Source organism: Pseudorasbora parva, chromosome 2 (assembly GCF_024679245.1).
Source record: "Pseudorasbora parva isolate DD20220531a chromosome 2, ASM2467924v1, whole genome shotgun sequence".
NCBI lineage: Eukaryota > Metazoa > Chordata > Actinopteri > Cypriniformes > Gobionidae > Pseudorasbora > Pseudorasbora parva.
This window is the reverse complement of record NC_090173.1, coordinates 37,981,918-38,002,867: the sequence shown is the minus strand read 5'-3', so window position 1 is coordinate 38,002,867 and position 20,950 is coordinate 37,981,918. Positions and strand designations below refer to the sequence as shown.

General features: G+C 36.5%; 1 protein-coding gene across 2 annotated transcripts in view; it reads left to right on the top strand.

The window, feature by feature from the left end:
* Window positions 1-643: 643 nt before the first annotated feature.
* si:ch211-198m17.1 (mucin-13) overlaps window positions 644-20,950 on the top strand; it is a 30,308-nt gene continuing 10,001 nt past the window's right edge. For both annotated transcript variants that reach the window (XM_067428967.1, XM_067428966.1), the window contains exons 1-4: window positions 644-882; window positions 14,981-15,748; window positions 18,240-18,341; window positions 19,820-19,926. In XM_067428967.1, the coding sequence (XP_067285068.1) occupies window positions 834-882; window positions 14,981-15,748; window positions 18,240-18,341; window positions 19,820-19,926 (1,026 nt within the window). In that variant the 5' untranslated portion in view covers window positions 644-833. The remainder of the gene's footprint in view (window positions 883-14,980; window positions 15,749-18,239; window positions 18,342-19,819; window positions 19,927-20,950) is intronic.

Below are 20,950 nucleotides of genomic sequence, written 5' to 3'. Positions count from 1 at the left end.
AACGCTATTAAATAAAGTTGATTGATTATTGGAAAAATAACTAAATTGATAGATCATGTTGTTTCGGTGATTTAACCAAATGTTCTCATTTGGGGCTTGAAATATGAAATATGTATAACCGTAATGAAAGATTGCAATCAGGTTTTAATAGCTGTGCTTTTTGGACTAAGGGTTTTGAAAATGTACACATAAAGTAAAATGAAAATAGCCTACTAAAGTAATAATAAAACAATTCTGAAATTTGTATTACAAGTAAACTATATAACCTACTGACACTCGATTCTTTATGGATTTTTATTTTTTTACATCAGTTCTAATGGATTTTCTGACCTCATTCCCATCACTCATGCTATGCTATTGCAAATAAACTGCATATTAATGCGTTTCAAACGAATGCAAATAAAGCAATACATAAGCCCGTTGAAAGTCTAAACATTTAAAAATAGGAAGTTAGCCATTGATTTTTTTTAAAGAATGGAGCTCAGTTAAAATGACATTTTCTCAACAGACTCATGACGTTGAGGGCGGGGGTGGGGGGTATATGCCGCACTGATTTCAAGAGTCCTGTTGCGCAAACTAGGTTGTAGCCTAAAGTAGCCTTCCCTCCCCCTGCAGGCGTATTTAACTCGCTGGGCTCTTAGAAGCCACCTGTAGCGGATCTGTGTCCTCCAGCGGAAATAAACCTCCACCGAGACAGCCACCGAGTTCACGGACATAAAGCCACGGAACAATTCTTCTTCTGAGGAATTTGTGTTCATTATTTTTGCATTAGCCTATTAATATATATTTATAGCCTATTTGTATTTGTATGAACGTCATTTACGTAGAGAATCATGTTACGGACGCATCAACTCTTCCTATTAACATTAATCTCGACTTCAGGTAAGCCCGCATGTTTTTATGTGCTGATGTTCTATTTTAGATATACAATAAGCAGTGCATAGCCTATTTGAAAAGAATAACTATTTATTTTTGACTACCTCACTAGTGTTCATTTGACTCGGGCAGGGGTTATGATTTAAGGACCATGGACAGTCTCGAGTGATCGACAAAAAAAAAAGAAGAAAAAAAAAGATACTTCTAATGCTGGTGTCTGTGTGTAAAAAACAAAACTTGAGGCAAAACGTGAGGCACATTTGAACGCTTCCGTAGAAGCAGTCTATCCGGTTTTTGAAGCGGAATAAATTATGAAAAAGTGTTTTGTGACTGTAAAAACTAGCCACTGACGCATTTTACAGATGTCAACTATAAATTAAAGTGCACAGTATCTTGATTTCATGTTAAAAAAATATGTATGGTTATTTTAAAGTCACATGACCACGTTAAAGTAGGCCAATACGAACACAACCGCCACAAGTAGATTAAATATAGTATTGAAAGGGTAGCCTATATTATATCTGTATTTATTTAAAGATTGGCCTTTCTCACATAAAACATGATTACACGCAAATATGTCATTGGTCACAGTCGAGTTCAGTGGAAAAGAGACTCTATGAATAAACTATTTTGAATAAGTATTTGAAGAATGATTCACATTAAACCTAAATTTGTAGGTTTCAAAGTATCTACATTAAATGTATGCTACATTTAATGAAACAAGTGATAGCAATAATTTAATCTTGGATTATTCTCCTTTTATTCAATATCCACTATTGTCTAACAGTAAACCTATTTTAATAGCTAGTAAACCTACTATATTACCTATTTTAATAGTAAACAAATACCAAGATTTCTGTGCACGATAAATATGAAAGATGTTAAACACTGACTTTAAAATGGATAGAGAGCAAACTTTTCTTTGTAATTCTATAATAAAACACAGGATATTACAAAGATGAGTTTGTTTCTGTTTAATTTTGGCATTTTGTGTGGCGTGAGGGTTAGTCTGTGGTGAGTCAAGTCTGTATCACACACACAGTCAGACATGACTTTGAGACACTCCAGTGTTCATTCAAGCACACACACTTGGGTGTAAGGGATTGGCTACATCACATCCTTTAGTTAAGCAGCTACCACAGAAATAGGCTATCAAATATTGTTTGTTTCATTCAGGATATGTGCTTTTATGTTGCAGCTCTGATGTGACTCTACATAAGCCTTAATTCGATACTCACTGATCACAGACCGATAAGTTTATTTTCACTCAAATTTCAAGTTATGAAATTACCATTATGGCAAACCAGACACCAGTTAAACATAATGAACTGTGTATAGATCCAGTATCATGTACCTTTGCCTAAGGGTTTATTTGTGTTTCTAATAAAGTAAATTCAAATGTGTGTGTGTGTGTGTGTGAACTTAGAGGAATAGCCTGTGGGTATGCCCTGCCTTTCTGTCTGGCACCAAATCCAGCTGTGTCCTACCAGGGGATCTGTCAAAGAGAGAGAGCAAGGGAAATAGAGAGTGAGATGACAAGATGTCGTGTGAGGGAAATTACGTGTGTGTGTGTGTGTGTGTGTGTGTGTGTGTGTGTGTGTGTGTGTGTGTGTGTGTGTGTGTGTGTGTGTGTGTGAGAGAGAGAGAGAGAGAGAGAGAGAGAGAGAGAGAGAGAGAGAGAGAGAGAGAGAGAGAGAGAGAGAGAGAGAGATTTATATGTATCTTCCCTACATCATCAGTAACCTATAATCATTGTGCATATCATATTACTGATGGAGGTTTACCAAGGTTCTGCTGTGGATGTTATGGCCCAATATATATTATTTACATACATAAATACATTACATAAATTGAATAACATAATTTTGTTGTATATATTACTGCCATTTGAATAATTTACTTATATAATTGTTTAGTTCAAAAACGACTATATGAATTAGTCATTGAATAATTTGCTAAACCGATTAGTTAACATTTAAAAAAAAAACCCCAAAACAAACAACAATTTATAGTGTTTTGCTAAAGTTCTGACGTGGCTTTGTTTGGGACTTTTTTCATGAAAAGCAAGATCCTAAAAGTCTAAAAGTTATTTGATATTATCCTCTTGTTTATTGAACTATATTATAAAAGCTATGCCGTTGAATTCTGCTGCCTCAGAAACAATGCGTTGTTAGTTCTAAGGATGTTTTAAAATGAGTAGGCCTGGACACATCTTCTGATCTAGCAATTTCAGATCATTCATTTTAGGCATAATAATAATATAGCGATATTATTATTCATACTCCTTGTTTTTTCATTGTTTTTTGTTTTTGTTTTGTTGCAATAGTAGCAGAATAATATTAAAAATTATTATAAATTATGTTATTGGTTCCTCTGAGGTATGATTAAGTGGGGCTGGGAGGATTGTGGAATAAGGCCTTTGTTTAGAAGTGTGCTCTAATCCAGGCAAAGTGCTGTAATGCTAATCTGGCCATCTGAGGGATAAAGAAGCTCTCTAACACAGCCAATATAGTTAATTAATGCTGCATGGTTTGTAAATTAACCATAAGCTTCATCTAAAACTACAAAGAGTTAATTGCAGATTTGTTCACCACCCCATATATATATATACTCACCTAAAGGATTATTAGGAACACCTGTTCAATTTCTCAATTATCAAATCCCATGGCAGTTGCTTCAATGCATTCAGGGCTGTCGTCCTGATCAAGACTCATCTCCTGAACTCCAAACTGAATGTCAGAATGGGAAAGAAAGGTAATTTAAGCAATTTTGAGCATGGCATGGTTGTTGGTGCCAGACGGGCCGGTCTGAGTATTCCCCAATCTGCTCAGTTACTGGGATTTTTATACACAACCATTTCTAGGGTTTACAAAGAATGGTGTGAAAAGGGAAAAACATCCAGTATGCGGCAGTCCTGTGGGTGAAAATGCCTTGTTGATTGTTCAGAGGAGAATGGGCAGACTGATTCAAGCTGATAGAAAAGCAACTTTGACTGAAATAACCACTCGTTACAACTGAGGTATGCAGCAAAGCATTTGTGAAGCCACAACACACACAAACTTGAGGCGGATGGGCTACAACAGCAGAAGACCCCACCGGGTACCACTCATTTGCACTACAAATAGCAAAAAAGGGCTACAATTTGAACGAGCTCACCAAAATTGGACAGTTGAAGACTGGAAAAATGTTGCTTGGTCTCTATGTGCTGGATGTGCATCCCACAAATTTCCATCAACTGCAAGATGCTATCCTATCAATATGGGCCAACACTTCTAAAGAATGCTTTCAGCACCTTGTTGAATCAATGCCATGTAGAATTAAAGCAGTTCTGAAGGCGAAAGGGGGTCAAACACAGTATTAGTATGGTGTTCCTAATAATCCTTTAGGTGAGTGTATATTTATAACATTAATTCTCTTCTCTTCTCTTCTCTTCTCTTCTCTTCTCTTCTCTTCTCTTCTCTTCTCTTCTCTTCTCTTCTCTTCTCTTCTCTTCTCTTCTCTTCTCTTCTCTTCTCTTCTCTTCTCTTCTATTGGGATTAGAGGTTGTAAATCTGCCCCTTTAATTGGACAGCATAGGCTGACTGTACTTTAATTGGATATGATTGAGTGTGAGTTTGTCTAGTATGTTCTAGCACATAAATGCTTCTCCAAGGAACCATCTGTTACCTAGGAGCCAGTTAAAGCTTTGTAAGCCTATGCAAGAGAGAGTAAGGGAGAGTATATAGCATCATAATGGCTTGTTGTGTTTATAAATGGCAAAATCATACAAAGAAGAAGTGTGTTTAAGGAACAAAGAAGAGGGGAACTTTATCTAAAACAAGTATCAAAGGCTATGTAAATATATATTTTATACATTTTCTAAATAAAATGGTATGTGGGTGTTGTGGATGTTTGCAAGGTTGTTGCTTAGGGGTTTATAAGTTATGTGGTTGCTAGGGTGTTGTAGGTGGAAAAAGTACATCAGGCAAGCTGCTTAGAAAAGTCATATCATGCCTTTCCCCCCAACAAGCCATTGCACTTAAGTCATCATTCATGTCCGCAGCATGTCCACAACTTAGAAGTCTGATTTTGATCAAATGATGTGAATTGAGAATGAATCAATATTAATTATTTTAATTAATCTTGGTAAGTAAATCTCCAGTCTTATCTTGTTGTATTGTATGTACTGATATAGTATTTATTAATACTTTGAAGTAGCTTTTATTTTTATATTTTCAGTTTTAAATGTTCTAATAATTTTGTTATGTGCCTGTTATGTCATTTTTATTAGTATTTTTTCATGTTTGTCATTCTTCAATTTATTTTATTTCAATATTAGTTTTAACAATTTGAACATGCTACTTAAACTTAAAACTCGGGAACTAACTGAATTTTTTTCAGTTAGTTCCCGAGGCAACATTTTTCATTTTTTAAATGTTTTCCCATCTAATATATATATTTTATTTTATTTCATCTTTATTTAAATTCACAAAAAATTGTTTTAGTAGTTTGAGTGTTATTTAAAAATAACAACACATCTGCAATTAAAATGACTTTGTTTTTAGCAGTTCAAGAAATCCCTTTCAGACCTCAAGAGACTTTTAATTGTTTGGGCCCTTACTTTAAGCCAACTACACCTGGTTGACCTAACATAGATTTTGAGCTGACTTCATATCTGTGGTCTGATGATTTTGTTCTGATTAACTTGACAGAACAGATGTGATTCTGCTTTAAATATGATAAGGATTACTGGTGCCATTTTGAGTACTGGACTTCAGAAGTTTCAGTTCAAGAATCTAGTTCTAGAGCACCAGGCAGGTACCCCTAAATAAAGGTTAAATATCTCCAAATGCTACTGATATTATGAATACAGATTAGGTCGTGTGAAAGAGGAACAGACTGAGAATAGGAGAACATGCTGTGCCATAAGAAAGAGAGAGAAAAGAATAGAAGAACAACAATTGTCACGGCAGAGTTTGTAATGATGAGGAACGGTAGTTTCTGTGATTTTTGAAGTGCCATTTGCTTTGGGGATGTGTCGTCCCTCTAGGGAAATGTAAATTATGTTGGTCATATCACTGTAAATATATTTTTTAAAGCCTTATGATACACAGTTGCCTGTGACTGAAAGATGTACAGTTTTTATATGCTAAAACATTTTTTTTGCCAGATACATTTGGTAATATAGGCTTCGGCGATCCCAATAAAGCAAGGCTGGCAATTTTGATGTTAAAAATAGGAACAAAGATGCAAATTATAAGTAGGACAAATACAATATGAAAATATACAAATTAAATAAACTTTACGTTTTTCAGGTACAGCCAAGCTTTATTTAACATGTATTAAGAATGTAAAAATAAGAATAATGCTGTATGGTCTTCACTATATTATTTAAATATAAATTGATACATATTAAAGATACAAAAAATATTTTGTCAAAAGCAGTAATATTTTTTAATTATTAATATTAATGAAACAGATTTGATAGGCTGATGTCCCTTTAAGAATCTAATATAATTGTTGTATAATATAATTATATCTAATAATGTATATTTTTGTATTAATTGTTTTTATGCTGCAAATTAGATTGTTCCAACATAATTTCATTGTATAAACATTTACAATGACAATAAAGATCTAATCTAATCTAATCTAATATAAACGCATTACACATCCGATTTTCTCCTAACTGTTAGCGTTTGTGTATGACAAAAGATTGTGTTATAAAACTCCATATGTACATTTTGACATAAGTGATTGCGTGTGCGTATTTGACCGTGCAAGTGCAATAAGGTGTGAAAGAGAATTCGAGATTTGAGGCCCTGTATTATTATTAGCCTATTATTATTAACATGTCAATAATTTTAAGCAGTACTGGGAAGTTGAAGAAATATAACACTTTTGAAAATCGATTTTTGACATTTGTGAATCAATGCGAATTAGTAGGAGATAGAATTGTGATTCATATGTGAATCGACTTGATACTTACTACTGCTAATGCATACACAACAGACTGCTGTAAGCAAGAAAGACATGCTGCTGCTGTAAAATATAGTGTACATGAATTACCCTTATAGTATATTATACAGCGGGAGCTGGGGAAGGTGGAAGGTTTCTGACAGTGCAGCAACTGCAGAGCAAGTTTTTGAAGGTTGAGCAGTGAGCTCATTGGCTACTGATACAGCAGGAACCAATCATCTGTGTCCTATAGAGAACGATGTGATTGCAAACAGATTGAGTTAAGGACATGTCAGCTTGCACCATCTTTTCATAACAGAACTTAGCATAAAACTAGGTATATTAACATTACACATTATATCAATTTAATGTAATATAATTAGTGTTGTCAACGTTAACTCATGCAATACGTTTTTTCCAGTTTATTGTCCATATTTTCATCATCTTTTGGCTAGCATTACAATATGATAAACTTTTATACATGCAAATGCTTTTAAACCATTCAAGCATGACAAGACAAAGAGAACGGGCAATGACATCATCGTCATGTATATACTTTCCATTTTAAATGTCTGTGGAGGAGCTATGATGTCATATGTGGCACCATTTGAAAGCTTAGTCTCTACTTTCAGGAAATATGCATCGCTTTGGCATTTGTTTTACACAAAGTAATTTATTTACACTACATTACTCTGGTGCCATTTCCGCCTGGATTTGGCCAACCCAAATTGAAAAGCCTCCCATACACACATACAATGGACTAGGTTCAAAATGTTGGTGTCATTTAACAGGAAACCCATTCAAGTTACATAAAACACTGCTAAAAGTGATAAACATAAGTATATGTTGTGTCAGCTTTTATAAACCCCCCAAAAAGTGGGTGCTTTTTGATTTTTTTATATATAAATTCATTTTTGAAAGTGTGTAACTCAGGCCCTGTGTGCTCTAGGACCCTGCAGACAGTTTGGTCTGTTTCCAGAATATATAATTAATTTAATGACACTGGGATATTGCATTTATATCACTGTATATGGTGGTGGTGGTGGGGGGGGGGTCGAAGGGGGGGCAAAGGGGGAAAAAGGGGGGTCATCCCTCCAGACCCATTTGAATAAATCTTGCATACAAGTGGAAATAGTCCTAGAGTTCACAGGGCCTGAGTTACACACTTTAAAAAATGGATTTATGGGAAAAAATCAAAAAGCGCATTTTTTGTGTGTGTGTGTGTGGGGGGGGGGACAGTGATAAACATGTAAATACTTACATGTTTATCACTTTTAGCAGTGTATTATGTAACTTCAAAGGGTTTCCTGTAAAATGACACCAACATTTTAACCCTAGACCACTGTATGTGTGTATGGGAAGCTTTTCAATTTGGGTAGGCCAAATCCAGGCGGAAATCACAAAAAATGGCCCTGGAGTGTAAGAGGTTAATGTCCTGACTATGTAACACACACACACAACACAAAAAGACGCACACCAGTATCATGCACAGACAGCACTAGGATTGAGATCTCTTTTGCACTTGAATGAACAATACACAGTTATGTCAAAATGTCAGTTTTGTAGATGATCCATATAAGAGCAGTCTTAAATTAGTACAATAACGTTTTAAATGAATGTAAAATGTTGTGAGAAAATAGGACGCGTGTGAGATCCACGTCATGTGCATCAATGGCATTTCTTAAAGTGACAGCAGTCACTAATGCTGTCTGTCATGAATGGTAATCAAAGAACAAAGGTAATAGAGAAATTTACTTACTGCTCTTGACTAAAAAACGTTTGTATCTTTAATAAGGATTAATATCAAGCGTAAAATCCGTTCTGGCAGGTCATGTTAGTCAAGCTGGCTTCCTCTGGCTGTCAGCTGATCATGTCTACCTATAGGAATATGCTGACTATCATACATATATAAGCTCCTCAGGAATATCAGCAGCTATCGTGTTTCTCTGGCGCTAATAACCCTCCTCCATCCCCAGCTCCTCCTCTCATCCAGTCAGGATTTGGTATTCGATTCTCCTTGAATCAGACTAAAATATTCCCTGTTTATTTTAAATATTGACATTAACGATATTTTCAACACATTATGTTGGCTCTGTTGTGGGGGTTTATCGCTGCTCTCCCTTCTCTTATCCAAGCGACTCCCTGCAGGGAGTTCTTGCCCAGAACAGAACCATACCAGCAATCCAAATGATATGCTAATAGTCAATCAATGCTCTTTAAGGATAGTGGTCCTGACATAACTATATTTAATTCATTATTTATGCAGTGCAGACTGTTTGATAACTTTATTCAATTTCTATATATTTTTTATAGGGCACATGCAGGTAAACATGACATTTATTATGGGTTTATGTGAGGATTGTTTTAAGTTCACATTAAAAGTTGTGCTATTGTTAAAGCCTAATTATTTTTTTACAAAATTGATAGCTTTCAATTACATTGTAAAGTTGAATGGCTATAATTAATGTTTAAAATAAAAAAATAAAAAAACATTTAATTGAGAAATCAGTAGTCGTATTAGTATCAGTGATACCTGCCTTTACAACAGATATTTGAAATATACTTATGTTGTTTCTACATTAATTTGGAGATTAACTGTGAAATTATTACATTATAAAATATATTAAAAACGTATTAAAATGTAAGTGTTTTTAATTGCGATTAACTACAGAATCTAGTAATTTTTTTTTTAATTGATTGACAGCACTAAATATAATATATTTTATTAACTACAGATCTGTTTTAGATCAAAGGTACTGACATTGCTAAACAAAAGCATATTTGGTTCAAACTGCAAATGCTAAATACATACATGGGTATCTAATTTTAATATTATATTTAAATAGTATATTTAAATACTTATTGTCAAAAAGCCAAAACTCAGCTTTGGCTAGTGACTCAGATGAAACCACCTTTCTTACTTAACAAAAGATTTGAATTGAGCCATGGAGTGAATGGAGGAGATGATTAAACAGAGAGAAAGGGCAATCCGTGTGCGTCACAGAAACTCAGACATTTTTTGTTGGGTCACAAGAAAAGAGAAGGCTACGTGTGTTTTAGAGTGCCAGGATGATAGATGATTGTGTGGGTGTGTGCATGTGTTTTTATCTGTGGGAGGAAGAGGTGAAAGCAGCTTACAGTTTTTAGGTCTCCCTGCTGCCTGGCGTCAAGTTTGCTGCTTTGAAGCAGCGAGCCACGACTGCAGAAGACTCCAGCCTCAAGGCATCTCAGATCTGCCTGTCAACCCCCACGTTTCACTCTTTCTCAAATACATAACCTATCTTATTTCATTTTTCTTACACTGTCTGCCCCTCAGGGTGTGTTTGATCTAAAGAATTAATATTGGCTTTATAATGTACACAAGCTTATTGCCACATAGTTCACAAACCTGGGAGTGTTTCTGTGTTAGAGGGAGCGGAAAAGCTTCAAGGTTCTATGTGGACATGCTCCAAGGTCATTTTATACCTTACACACACACACACAAATTCAGAAATAGAGGTCCTACTGTACATGGCATTAGTGGAATTTGGTTAGAGGACAGAGTGTTGAGACATTGACTACTCTGGTAACAGGAAAGAAGCAACTTGTCTTCCTTTGACCTAAATGAATGCTGTAATTGAATGCTTGGGAGACCCCAATAATCATATCCTGTGAGTACTCTCAGCAGACTAGTAGTCATTCATTAGATGATTAACTTTAATTGACCTTAAAGTTAATGACCCATACAGTTACCGTTGTCACATGTTCAGTTTGTTTTAGATTTCATGAACATTTTAGCCTGACAAGCCAGACCCACATCAAGATGTTTGGTCTGGAAACTCACCATTGACAGGGCTCAATCTATGGGGCGGGATAAACGGTTGTCTTTCAAACTCCCTCTGCACGCGATAGGATAGCACTACAACCAACCACAGCAACGTGAAGTGGAGCTAGTTGATAGATTAAACTTTCGCCGTATCTGGTCAGCAAAACTCCGAACACGTCTTCCCTTTTTAAGAATGACTTCAGTGCCGTTCTTTGTTCTTTTCTCAGAGAAAAGCTTAACTCCAAGTCTTCCAGATTCGCGGTCAAAGCTGATCCGAAAGGCTGCCGTTCGCCAGCCTCAAGCGGAACTCGGCCATCATTATGTTAAGCCCCGCCCACCGACTCTATACACAATGTGATTGGCCTGACCAGAGTTTGGTTTTTACAGCTCAGAAGAGGAAGATTAGCGGAATATTAAAGCTGCCGCTAGGGTACGTCTAGATTTCTAGGCTATGCACATTCAGATTGTCACGTCTTCCTCTGTTAATTTGCTAGTGTTTACACACTGTTAGGCCGTTTGAGCTACTTCAAAGTCACTGTTATAACTTTGAGTCATTTAAAAATAAACCTTGTAAAATTTTTGTAATCAAGTTCATCTTCTTCTCTTCTTAATAATTATTAATATTCTTAATAAAACCTCTAAAACAAATCCAATGTGATCTGTTGATAATTTGGTTGATTTTAAATGATTTGTTAATTTATTTGTTTTAAGAGTTAGTTTACCCAAAAATTGTATTCTCTCATTAATTTTTCACCCTCATGTCGTTCCAAACATGGAACACATTTGCTTATCTTTGGAACACTAATGAAGATATTTTTTAAAGGTCCCATGGCACGGGTTGTTTTATTGTTTTATAATGTTTCCTGTGGTGTACTTATATTGTTAGTATGATTTTTACATAAAAAATGTCATAATTTAGAAATAAAAGGCATTTTTTCTATACTAATATTAGCCCTCTGTTTGGAATGCTCTGTTTCAAGAGGCGTGTCTGCTGTGAGTCTTCAGTGAAAACACCCACTGTTGTGATTGGCTGACATCTTTGCATTTGAAATGAGAATACGTGCGGAGGGGACGTGGTTTAGTCAGGCACGAGCTGAGCTGCAGTGCTGCCAGCCAAGAGAGAGACGGAGAGAAACGGAGCTGGGGAAAGATTGCTGAGGAAGTGTTATTGTACCAAGTTTTTGAGAGCGCAAGTTTATTTTGTTTGTATCTGAGAGCTCTGGATAAACACGACTGAACTTTGCAACGTTATTTCTCTCACAAAATGCTTTCACCACAGCTAACAACAAACACGACATCGACATGAATACAGTAAGAGCTTCTGTTGAGCATAATGAGCAGCGTCATTCACACGTGTGATTGACCAATCCGAACATTATAGAGTGTTCTTTGGTCGCTCTCTGTAGTTTAATCATTTAAATAACAGTTTTGTTTCATGCTGCTAACAGAAATGATATGAAGCTGATGGTTTTAGTCACTGGCTTGATTCACTGATGCGTTGACATAGCCAGCAGCGGGACTTAGTTTTAAACGATTTAGAACAGAATGATTAGCTACACATCAGAACTCACTGATCCCAGATCAGGCATTAATGAACACTGTTACTCACTGTTTGTGGCGGTGCTGTTGAATCCATACGGTAAAGCCTGTGCTGCTGACATCCACTGATAAAACTGACTCCTTTCTCTACTAATTCTCTGGGCGGGCAAAGCAGAGGAAGGGGCGGAAACCTTTCCTGCTATGACGTCATAACAGGAGAATTTAAGATCAGCTCCTCTGAGCTCTCATTTTCTCAAAGGGAGAGAAAGACAGCCTGAAACTGTATTACACCGATCAAAAATTCTAGCGACATGGGGACAACATTCAGGCTAGGGGAACTCATATTAATGTTGAAAAACCTCATAAAATAAAAATGTTATGCCATGGGACCTTTAATGAAATCTGAGAGATTTCTGTCTCTCCATTGATATATGAAACTACAACTTTCAAACCTTATTTCCTCTGGAAATAAATATGAACCATCCATTTGATGTTCATTGATATTATTTTAATTGATATATAAATAAAACTTGATCAATAAAACATGGACCTTTGCTGTCCAGACACTAGCCTCAAATAAGAGATATCCAGAAAAAGATTTGTAGAAAGTTCAATTAACTTAGTAAATTCCGCTAAGATCTCATCTGACCTGACCTCTGCTCTGGTCAGAAGTAAAGTTGTGTGTGCTCTTTGACTAAGACAGCCGCATTCCTTATTCAGACTTAGTTTCCTGGTGATGCTTTGAGCTGGAACTGACCTTACGTAACCCACTCATCTCTTTTGTGTCTGGAAAGGATTAGCAAGTAGTAAGCTAATCACCCTAAATCATGGACTGCCCTTGGGAGAACACACAAGATTTGTTATTAAAGCCATTGTTTTTTTTGTTTTGTTTTTTAGCTGTATAGTGTCATTTTTACTTTCACTTTTCTTATATGTGATCTTTAGTCTTGTCAAAAAGATGACTTTTCTACAATGTTATGTCATGTAATGCCTTTTATTTTTGTTGTATAATATTTAAATACAATATATATAAAAAATACAATTACATTTTAACTACATAGTACTTGAAATATATTTACTTTTAGGTAGTGCACCATGGTAAATGTTGGTAAACTATGTAGAGAAACAGCTGTTTCTGATTTGAGCATAGTGCCTCTGAGTCTAGTAGATCTTTACTTTTAAAGAAGCCCCTTAACTCCTCAGGAAATACAGATTCCAGAGCTGCTTATGTGATAGTGAAAGTCTGTCAGCATCTATCTTTGTTAGACATGGCTCACTGATGTAGTACCTAAAGGGATCTATTAGTTTGCTTTACAAAGTTCACCCAACATGCGAGACATTCAAAGAATCCATATAAACGTTTGTAAGCCTACTTTTAATTTAATTGATTTCACATTATGACATGCTCATAAATGAGAATTCTGCTTACAATCTTAAGACATACATGAACATTGTTTAATAAGGTTGACATATGGTTCCATTTAAAGAAGTGTTGATAACCTTTTTTAAACCACTTTATTGAATTGTATTGTATTTTCTACTAAGCATGAATATGCGCCTTTATTGCTGGGTAAACTGTGATCTATCTGTGAATGTGTAGGCGAGTGGAAAAAAAAAGTTAATAAATAAATGGGCAGTTATGCAAATAGCCCGATAGTTCTTTCTTTTAAATGCCTTAATCGGATAATTACTGGAACTCCAGGATCATCCAAAACATTTCATTGAAAATGTCAATTATGCTGCTCACTGCTTAGGAATAGTTGAAAATGACAATTCCATCAGCATCTACTCATCCTCACGTCGTTTCAAACCCTGATATATTGTTCCCATGGACAACTTGAAAAATGTGATAGTGACCAGACACATCAAGGCTAAAAACTAGCTCTCAATCTAATTAAATTTAGTTATTTCCATGCATTTGGATTTCTATATAATAATAATATATAATAATACAAATAATAATAATAAAAAACATGACATCTCTCTCTCTCTCTGTGTGTGTGTGTGTGTGTGTGTGTGTGTGTGTGTGTGTGTGTGTGTGTGTGTGTGTGTGCGCGTGTGCGCGTGTGTTCTGGAGTCTACTTTTCCTTGTTAATCTGTTGTTCTTTTGTGTGTGACTGCTATGTATTAAGATAATCAGCATAGCTGCAGGAGCCAGTCACTCTATATGACTCTTTGTTCTCTAAAACTGTTGAAATTACTATCAGGATGTGGTGCATACTCAGTGTAGTTTTTGTCAGAAAAATATTGTCAAGTTTTGTTTGACAGTAAATTGTACCTTATTTACTACTGAAATGCAATAGATGTGCCTGTTAACAAGAAACAGACAGGAAACCAATTGAAGATTGAAATTTGTGCCCCAAAATTGTATGTATTCGTTAGACGTTGTATATGTATCTTATGCCATCTGATATCTGATACATGTTCAAATAATTTTGCAATGTTTTTATACTGGTTTACTGTCTGCTATATGATTAATGAAGTGAGGACGGGCTTTAAGCATGAACAACTTCTAGTTATAGCCATACATAAATATTACCAGACTTTATTTGAGAAATTTTGTCTTGACTTGTCTTATCTTGGTCATTGTTATTTATCCACAGCTTAATTCAGATATTTGTCTATTAATGTTTACTCTCACATGCTTATTTCTGTCTCACATACTTATTTCTGCTTATTACCAAATATTATTACTAAATGCAATATATGCTATACCCAGTGTGTGCAACTGTACAGCTTCAGGCATCATTGATTCTGGTTTAGATTAGATTTGTTAAACTTTATGTATTCATCTTTTTGTGATTTTATGTTACACAACAACAGCAGCAACAAGCATCACATCCTGGAATACAACTATACCATTCCCAAACAATGACACAACTCCGCTGCTGCCAACGCATGGTGGTAATGTCACATCTCCACCTTTATCTACTCAAGGCAACATAACAAGCTCTGTACCAGTAAATCATACAAGTACATCAGTGAGTACATCAGGAAATACCACAACTTCACCTGCACTTGTAACTACAGCCAACACTGCAAGTCCACTTGTACCTACATCAGGGAATGCTACAAACCATCCTGTAACTGCACTAGGCAACAGCACAACTACTCCTTCACCTGATCCAGGCAACAGCACAACTACTCCTTCACCTGATCCAGGAAACAGCACAACTACTCCTTCACCTGATCCAGGAAACAGCACAACTACTCCTTTACCTGATCCAGGGAACAGCACAACTACTCCTTCACCTGATTCAGGAAACAGCACAACTACTCCTTTACCTGATCCAGGCAACAGCACAACTACTCCTTTACCTGATTCAGGAAACAGCACAACTACTCCTTCACCTGATCCAGGCAACAGCACAACTACTCCTTTACCTGATCCAGGCAACAGCACAACTACTCCTTTACCTGATCCAGGAAACAGCACAACTACTCCTTTACCTAATCCAGGAAACACCACAACTCTACCCCAAACTACAAGAAGCAATGACACTACTCATCCCATTATCACACCAGGCAACAGCACAGCTTCACCAATTACAACACCAAGCAATGTAACAATTACAGCACAAACTACATCAGGTAATGCTACAACAGCAAACTACTACACAAGTACACCACCAACCACTTCAAATACAACACTTACACCAGTAAATCCTAACACACCACTCCTAACAACACCAGGAAACAATGCAACAAACATGACCACTTCATCCATGACTACACCAGAGAACAATGCAACAGTAAACTTTACCACTTCATCCATGACTACACCAGGAAACAATGCAACAAACATGACCACTTCATCCATGACTACACCAGAGAACAATGCAACAGTAAACTTTACCACTTCATCCATGACTACACCAGGGAACAATGCAACAAACATGACCACTCCACCCATGACTACACCAGAGAACAATGCAACAGTATACTTTACCACACCACCCATGACTACACCAGGGAACAATGCAACAGTAAACTTTACCACACCATCCATGACTACACCAGGGAACAATGCAACAGTAAACTTTACCACACCATCCATGACTACACTAGGGAACAATGCAACAGTAAACTTTACCACACCATCCATGACTACACTAGGGAACAATGCAACAGCAAACTTTACCACACCACTCATGACTACACCAGGCAACAATGCAACAGTAAACTTTACCACTCCATCCATGACTACACCAGGGAACAATGTAACAGTAAACTTTACCACTCCATCCATGACTACACCAGGGAACAATGCAACAGTAAACTCTACCATTCCACTCATGACTACACCAGGCAACAATGCAACAGTAAACTTTACCACTCCACTCATGACTACACCAGGGAACAATGCAACAGTAAACTTTACCACTCCATCCATGACTACACCAGGGAACAATGTAACAGTAAACTTTACCACTCCATCCATGACTACACCAGGGAACAATGCAACAGTAAACTCTACCATTCCACTCATGACTACACCAGGCAACAATGCAACAGTAAACTTTACCACTCCACTCATGACTACACCAGGGAACAATGTAACAGTAAACTTTACCACTCCACTCATGACTACACCAGGGAACAATGCAACAGTAAACTTTACCACTCCATCCATGACTACACCAGGGAACAATGTAACAGTAAACTTTACCACTCCATCCATGACTACACCAGGGAACAATGCAACAGTAAACTCTACCATTCCACTCATGACTACACCAGGCAACAATGCAACAGTAAACTTTACCACTCCACTCATGACTACACCAGGGAACAATGTAACAGTAAACTTTACCACACCATCCATGACTACACCAGGGAACAATGCAACAGTAAACTTTACCACTCCACTCATGACTACACCAGGGAACAATGTAACAGTAAACTTTACCACACCATCCATGACTACACCAGGGAATAATGCAACAGTAAACTTTACCACTCCATCAATGACTACACCAGGGAACAATGCAACAGTAAATTTTACCACTCCATCCATGACTACACCAGGCAACAATGCAACAGTAAACTTTACCACTCCATCCATGACTACACCAGGGAACAATGCAACAGTAAACTTTACCACACCATCCATGACTACACCAGGGAACAATGTAACAGTAAACTTTACCACTCCACTCATGACTACACCAGGGAACAATGTAACAGTAAACTTTACCACACCATCCATGACTACACCAGGGAACAATGTAACAGTAAACTTTACCACACCATCCATGACTACACCAGGGAACAATGTAACAGTAAACTTTACCACACCATCCATGACTACACCAGGGAATAATGCAACAGTAAACTTTACCACTCCACTCATGACTACACCAGGGAACAATGTAACAGTAAACTTTACCACACTATCCATGACTACACCAGGGAACAATGCAACAGTAAACTTTACCACACCATCCATGACTACACCAGGGAACAATGCAACAGTAAACTTTACCACACCATCCATGACTACACCAGGGAACAATGCAACAGTAAACTTTACCACACCATCCATGACTACACCAGGGAACAATGCAACAGTAAACTTTACCACACCATCCATGACTACACCAGGGAACAATGCAACAGTAAACTTTACCACTCCCCTCATGACTACACCAGGGAACAATGTAACAGTAAACTTTACCACACCATCCATGACTACACCAGGGAACAATGCAACAGTAAACTTTACCACACCATCCGTGACTACCCCAGGGAACAATGCAACAATAAACTTTACCACACCACCCATGACTACAGCAATAAATGCTACTACACCCCCCATAACCACATCAGGAAACACTACAACAGGGAATGCTACCACACCATCTACAGCAGGAAATTCTACCACACCATCAATTACCAGCTCAACGACTGGGCCCATCTTATCTACTACTAACCCAACTAACACCACAACCACACCAGGTGTGTTTGAATGAATGTGTTGTGTGATTGTGGATTGCAGTCTAATGTTGCATGTATTTTTAATCTTACAATACCTAATATTTTTTCCCATTCTCCCTTTGTCCAATTCCCTTTGTTCTTTTAGCTATCTGTCCTTCAGTGCCCTGCCCACCACTCAGTGTCTGTGTGAACTCCACCTGTCAGTGTATAACAGGAACTATTCAATTGAATAATGGCTGTAGGGAAAGTAAGTATCTGTCTGATGCCAAGCCTCTGTCAATCATTTTTCATACCATGGGACCAGTGGCATGCATGGGGTGGGGGGAGGCCCTCTTGAGCCCCTGCCCTTTTGAAAGGGAAAGTGCCTTTTCGATCGCACTACAGTGCCCCCGTTAGGGCTGCACAATTAATCAACATCGAACCACAATCGCGATTTGGATGATGTGCGATTATGAAAGCTTAAAGGCTGCAATTTTAACTAAATAAATAAATACCCAGTGTGTTAGCAAAGAGCGGCTCTGAGATCAGGAGTAAACGCTGCTCCGTCTGAAAGACTGCGAGTTTGAGTCGCTTATAACATGCGTTTGAAAAAGCAACACGAGTCAAACCTCTTCACAAACTAGTGAAGAGTTCGTAAACCTGTTCAACAAAAGACAACGTTTAATAACATGTTTTACCTCACTTCATATCGTCAGACGAACTGTTTGTGAACTGATGTGGCTTCTCATCAGAGTGAGGCAGACGATGCGTTATTTTATAGTATTTTACGTCAATCAGCACTGCATTATAATACACTTTATTATTATGAACATACCCTAGATGGCTTGAAGAATTTTTCATATTTTGCTGCAGTCGTGTTTACTGTCGTCATGTTAAATCAAATCGTTTCTATCTTCTGTTTACAGCGTTAGCTTCACATAAGGGGTTTCCTGGAAATTAACGTCATCATATCACTTCTCTAAGGCAAATGTGGCTTTTCTGTTCGAGGGCGCCCTCTGGCTTTCAGTATGAATTAAACATTTGGGTAATAAATTATAAATAAGAAAAATAATACATAAGAAATTAAAAAACTTAACAAACTTAAAAATTAATACATTTAAAGGACAATCCATATTTTCAATCCATGTACAGGAGTTTTTTTCCCTCACAGTTGATGCCCAAGAGGTTAATATTTCATATTAAAGACATTGAAATTGATATTGCAGATAAACAAAATATTTAATTTTATTTATTTTATTATATATATATATATATATATATATATATATATATATATATATATATATATATATATATATATATATATATATATATAGAATTATGAAAATGTTATTGTAATGGTCATTTCTTATTTTTACAAAAGCAGTAATAATAATCATAATAATTATTATTAGTCATTGGTTATTATTATATATTAATAGGCCTATATAAACGCAATGTTATATACACACACTTAATTTGTGTAAAAAAATAACAAACAAAAAAATCGCATTTTAAATCGCAATCACAATTATATATTTTCCCCAAATCGTGCAGCCCTAGCCACCGTGAACATGATTTCCACCGCGCCTGAGCACGTTGAGTGGCCTGTGCACGCCACTGCATGGGACATTAGAGAAAGTCTATCTGTCTTTTGATTTGTATAATAAGATTCATATGTTCATAGTTATTGAAAACAACAAACAGTGCTAGCAATTTAACACACTGACTCTCTCTTTTTCCTAGCTAAATCCTTCCCTAGTTCACTAAGGGTGAACCGAACATTTGTAAGTGAAATGAAGGATCCCCAATCACGTGAATTCCGGGAATTTGCCAATGAGATTATTATTGCGGTATGTCACAACTAACATTACAATCTGGTGTTTTAGCTTTAACATTCCGGTTATTACTAACAAACATTTTATGCAGTTTAGGAAGTCTGGCTGTATAACTATTAAGTAAGAAGGCATGGAATACATTTTTTAATCTAATAAGGTCCTTAATTCAAATTATTAGTGATCACATCTTTATCTAAACTGGTTGCTGTGTAACTGATTGGTTGCTGTGGCATCATCAGCGGCCAATGAGCTTGCTGCTTAACATTCACATTACTTAGCACTTGTTAGTCTGGAGCACACTTTCAGACCCTTTTCACACTTTCTTTTTCTCCACATTCCCCAGCTCCACCTGTATAGATCTGCTATGTGGGTATTTTTCATGTATGTTATATATGCAGCAGCATGTCTTACATGCTCACAGCAATGCCTGTGAATGTATTAGCTGTGGCAAGTCTCGGTACTTGCTCTACAGCAGTAACAGCAGCAGCGTAGCAGATCTATTTCGCCAAGACCAAATTCATTAACTATAACATTCATGCTATATCCATTACCACGCCAAACACTCAGAGGGTTGTCATGACAGAAATTATATATATTTTTGAAATGCAGAATTAGGAATGTACCTTTATAAATGCACTAATAACTAAATATTTTGCATCAATTTAGTTAATTTCTTATATAGTGTAATTTATAATTTTTAAGCTATACAGTCCCTGACAAAAGTCTTGTCGCTTATCTATTTTCTAGAAATACCTGATATTAACCTGACTTTTAATTAATTCATTGGAGTTAGAAATAGCTCATATGAAAAGCTAAAACCCTCCCAAATGATGTTTAATGCACTGAAATAAATAATGTTCACAGAAAAAATATTTATCATTTAATCAAGACAGAAAGGTCAAATTTTGGCAAGACAAAAGTTGTGTCGCCTATACATAAATTGAACAAATTTACTGCAAATACAAAAATATGTCAGCAAATTAAGTTGTGGTGCTGTGAGATCCAAATTTAATATCTTGTATGACTTCCATGAGCTTGA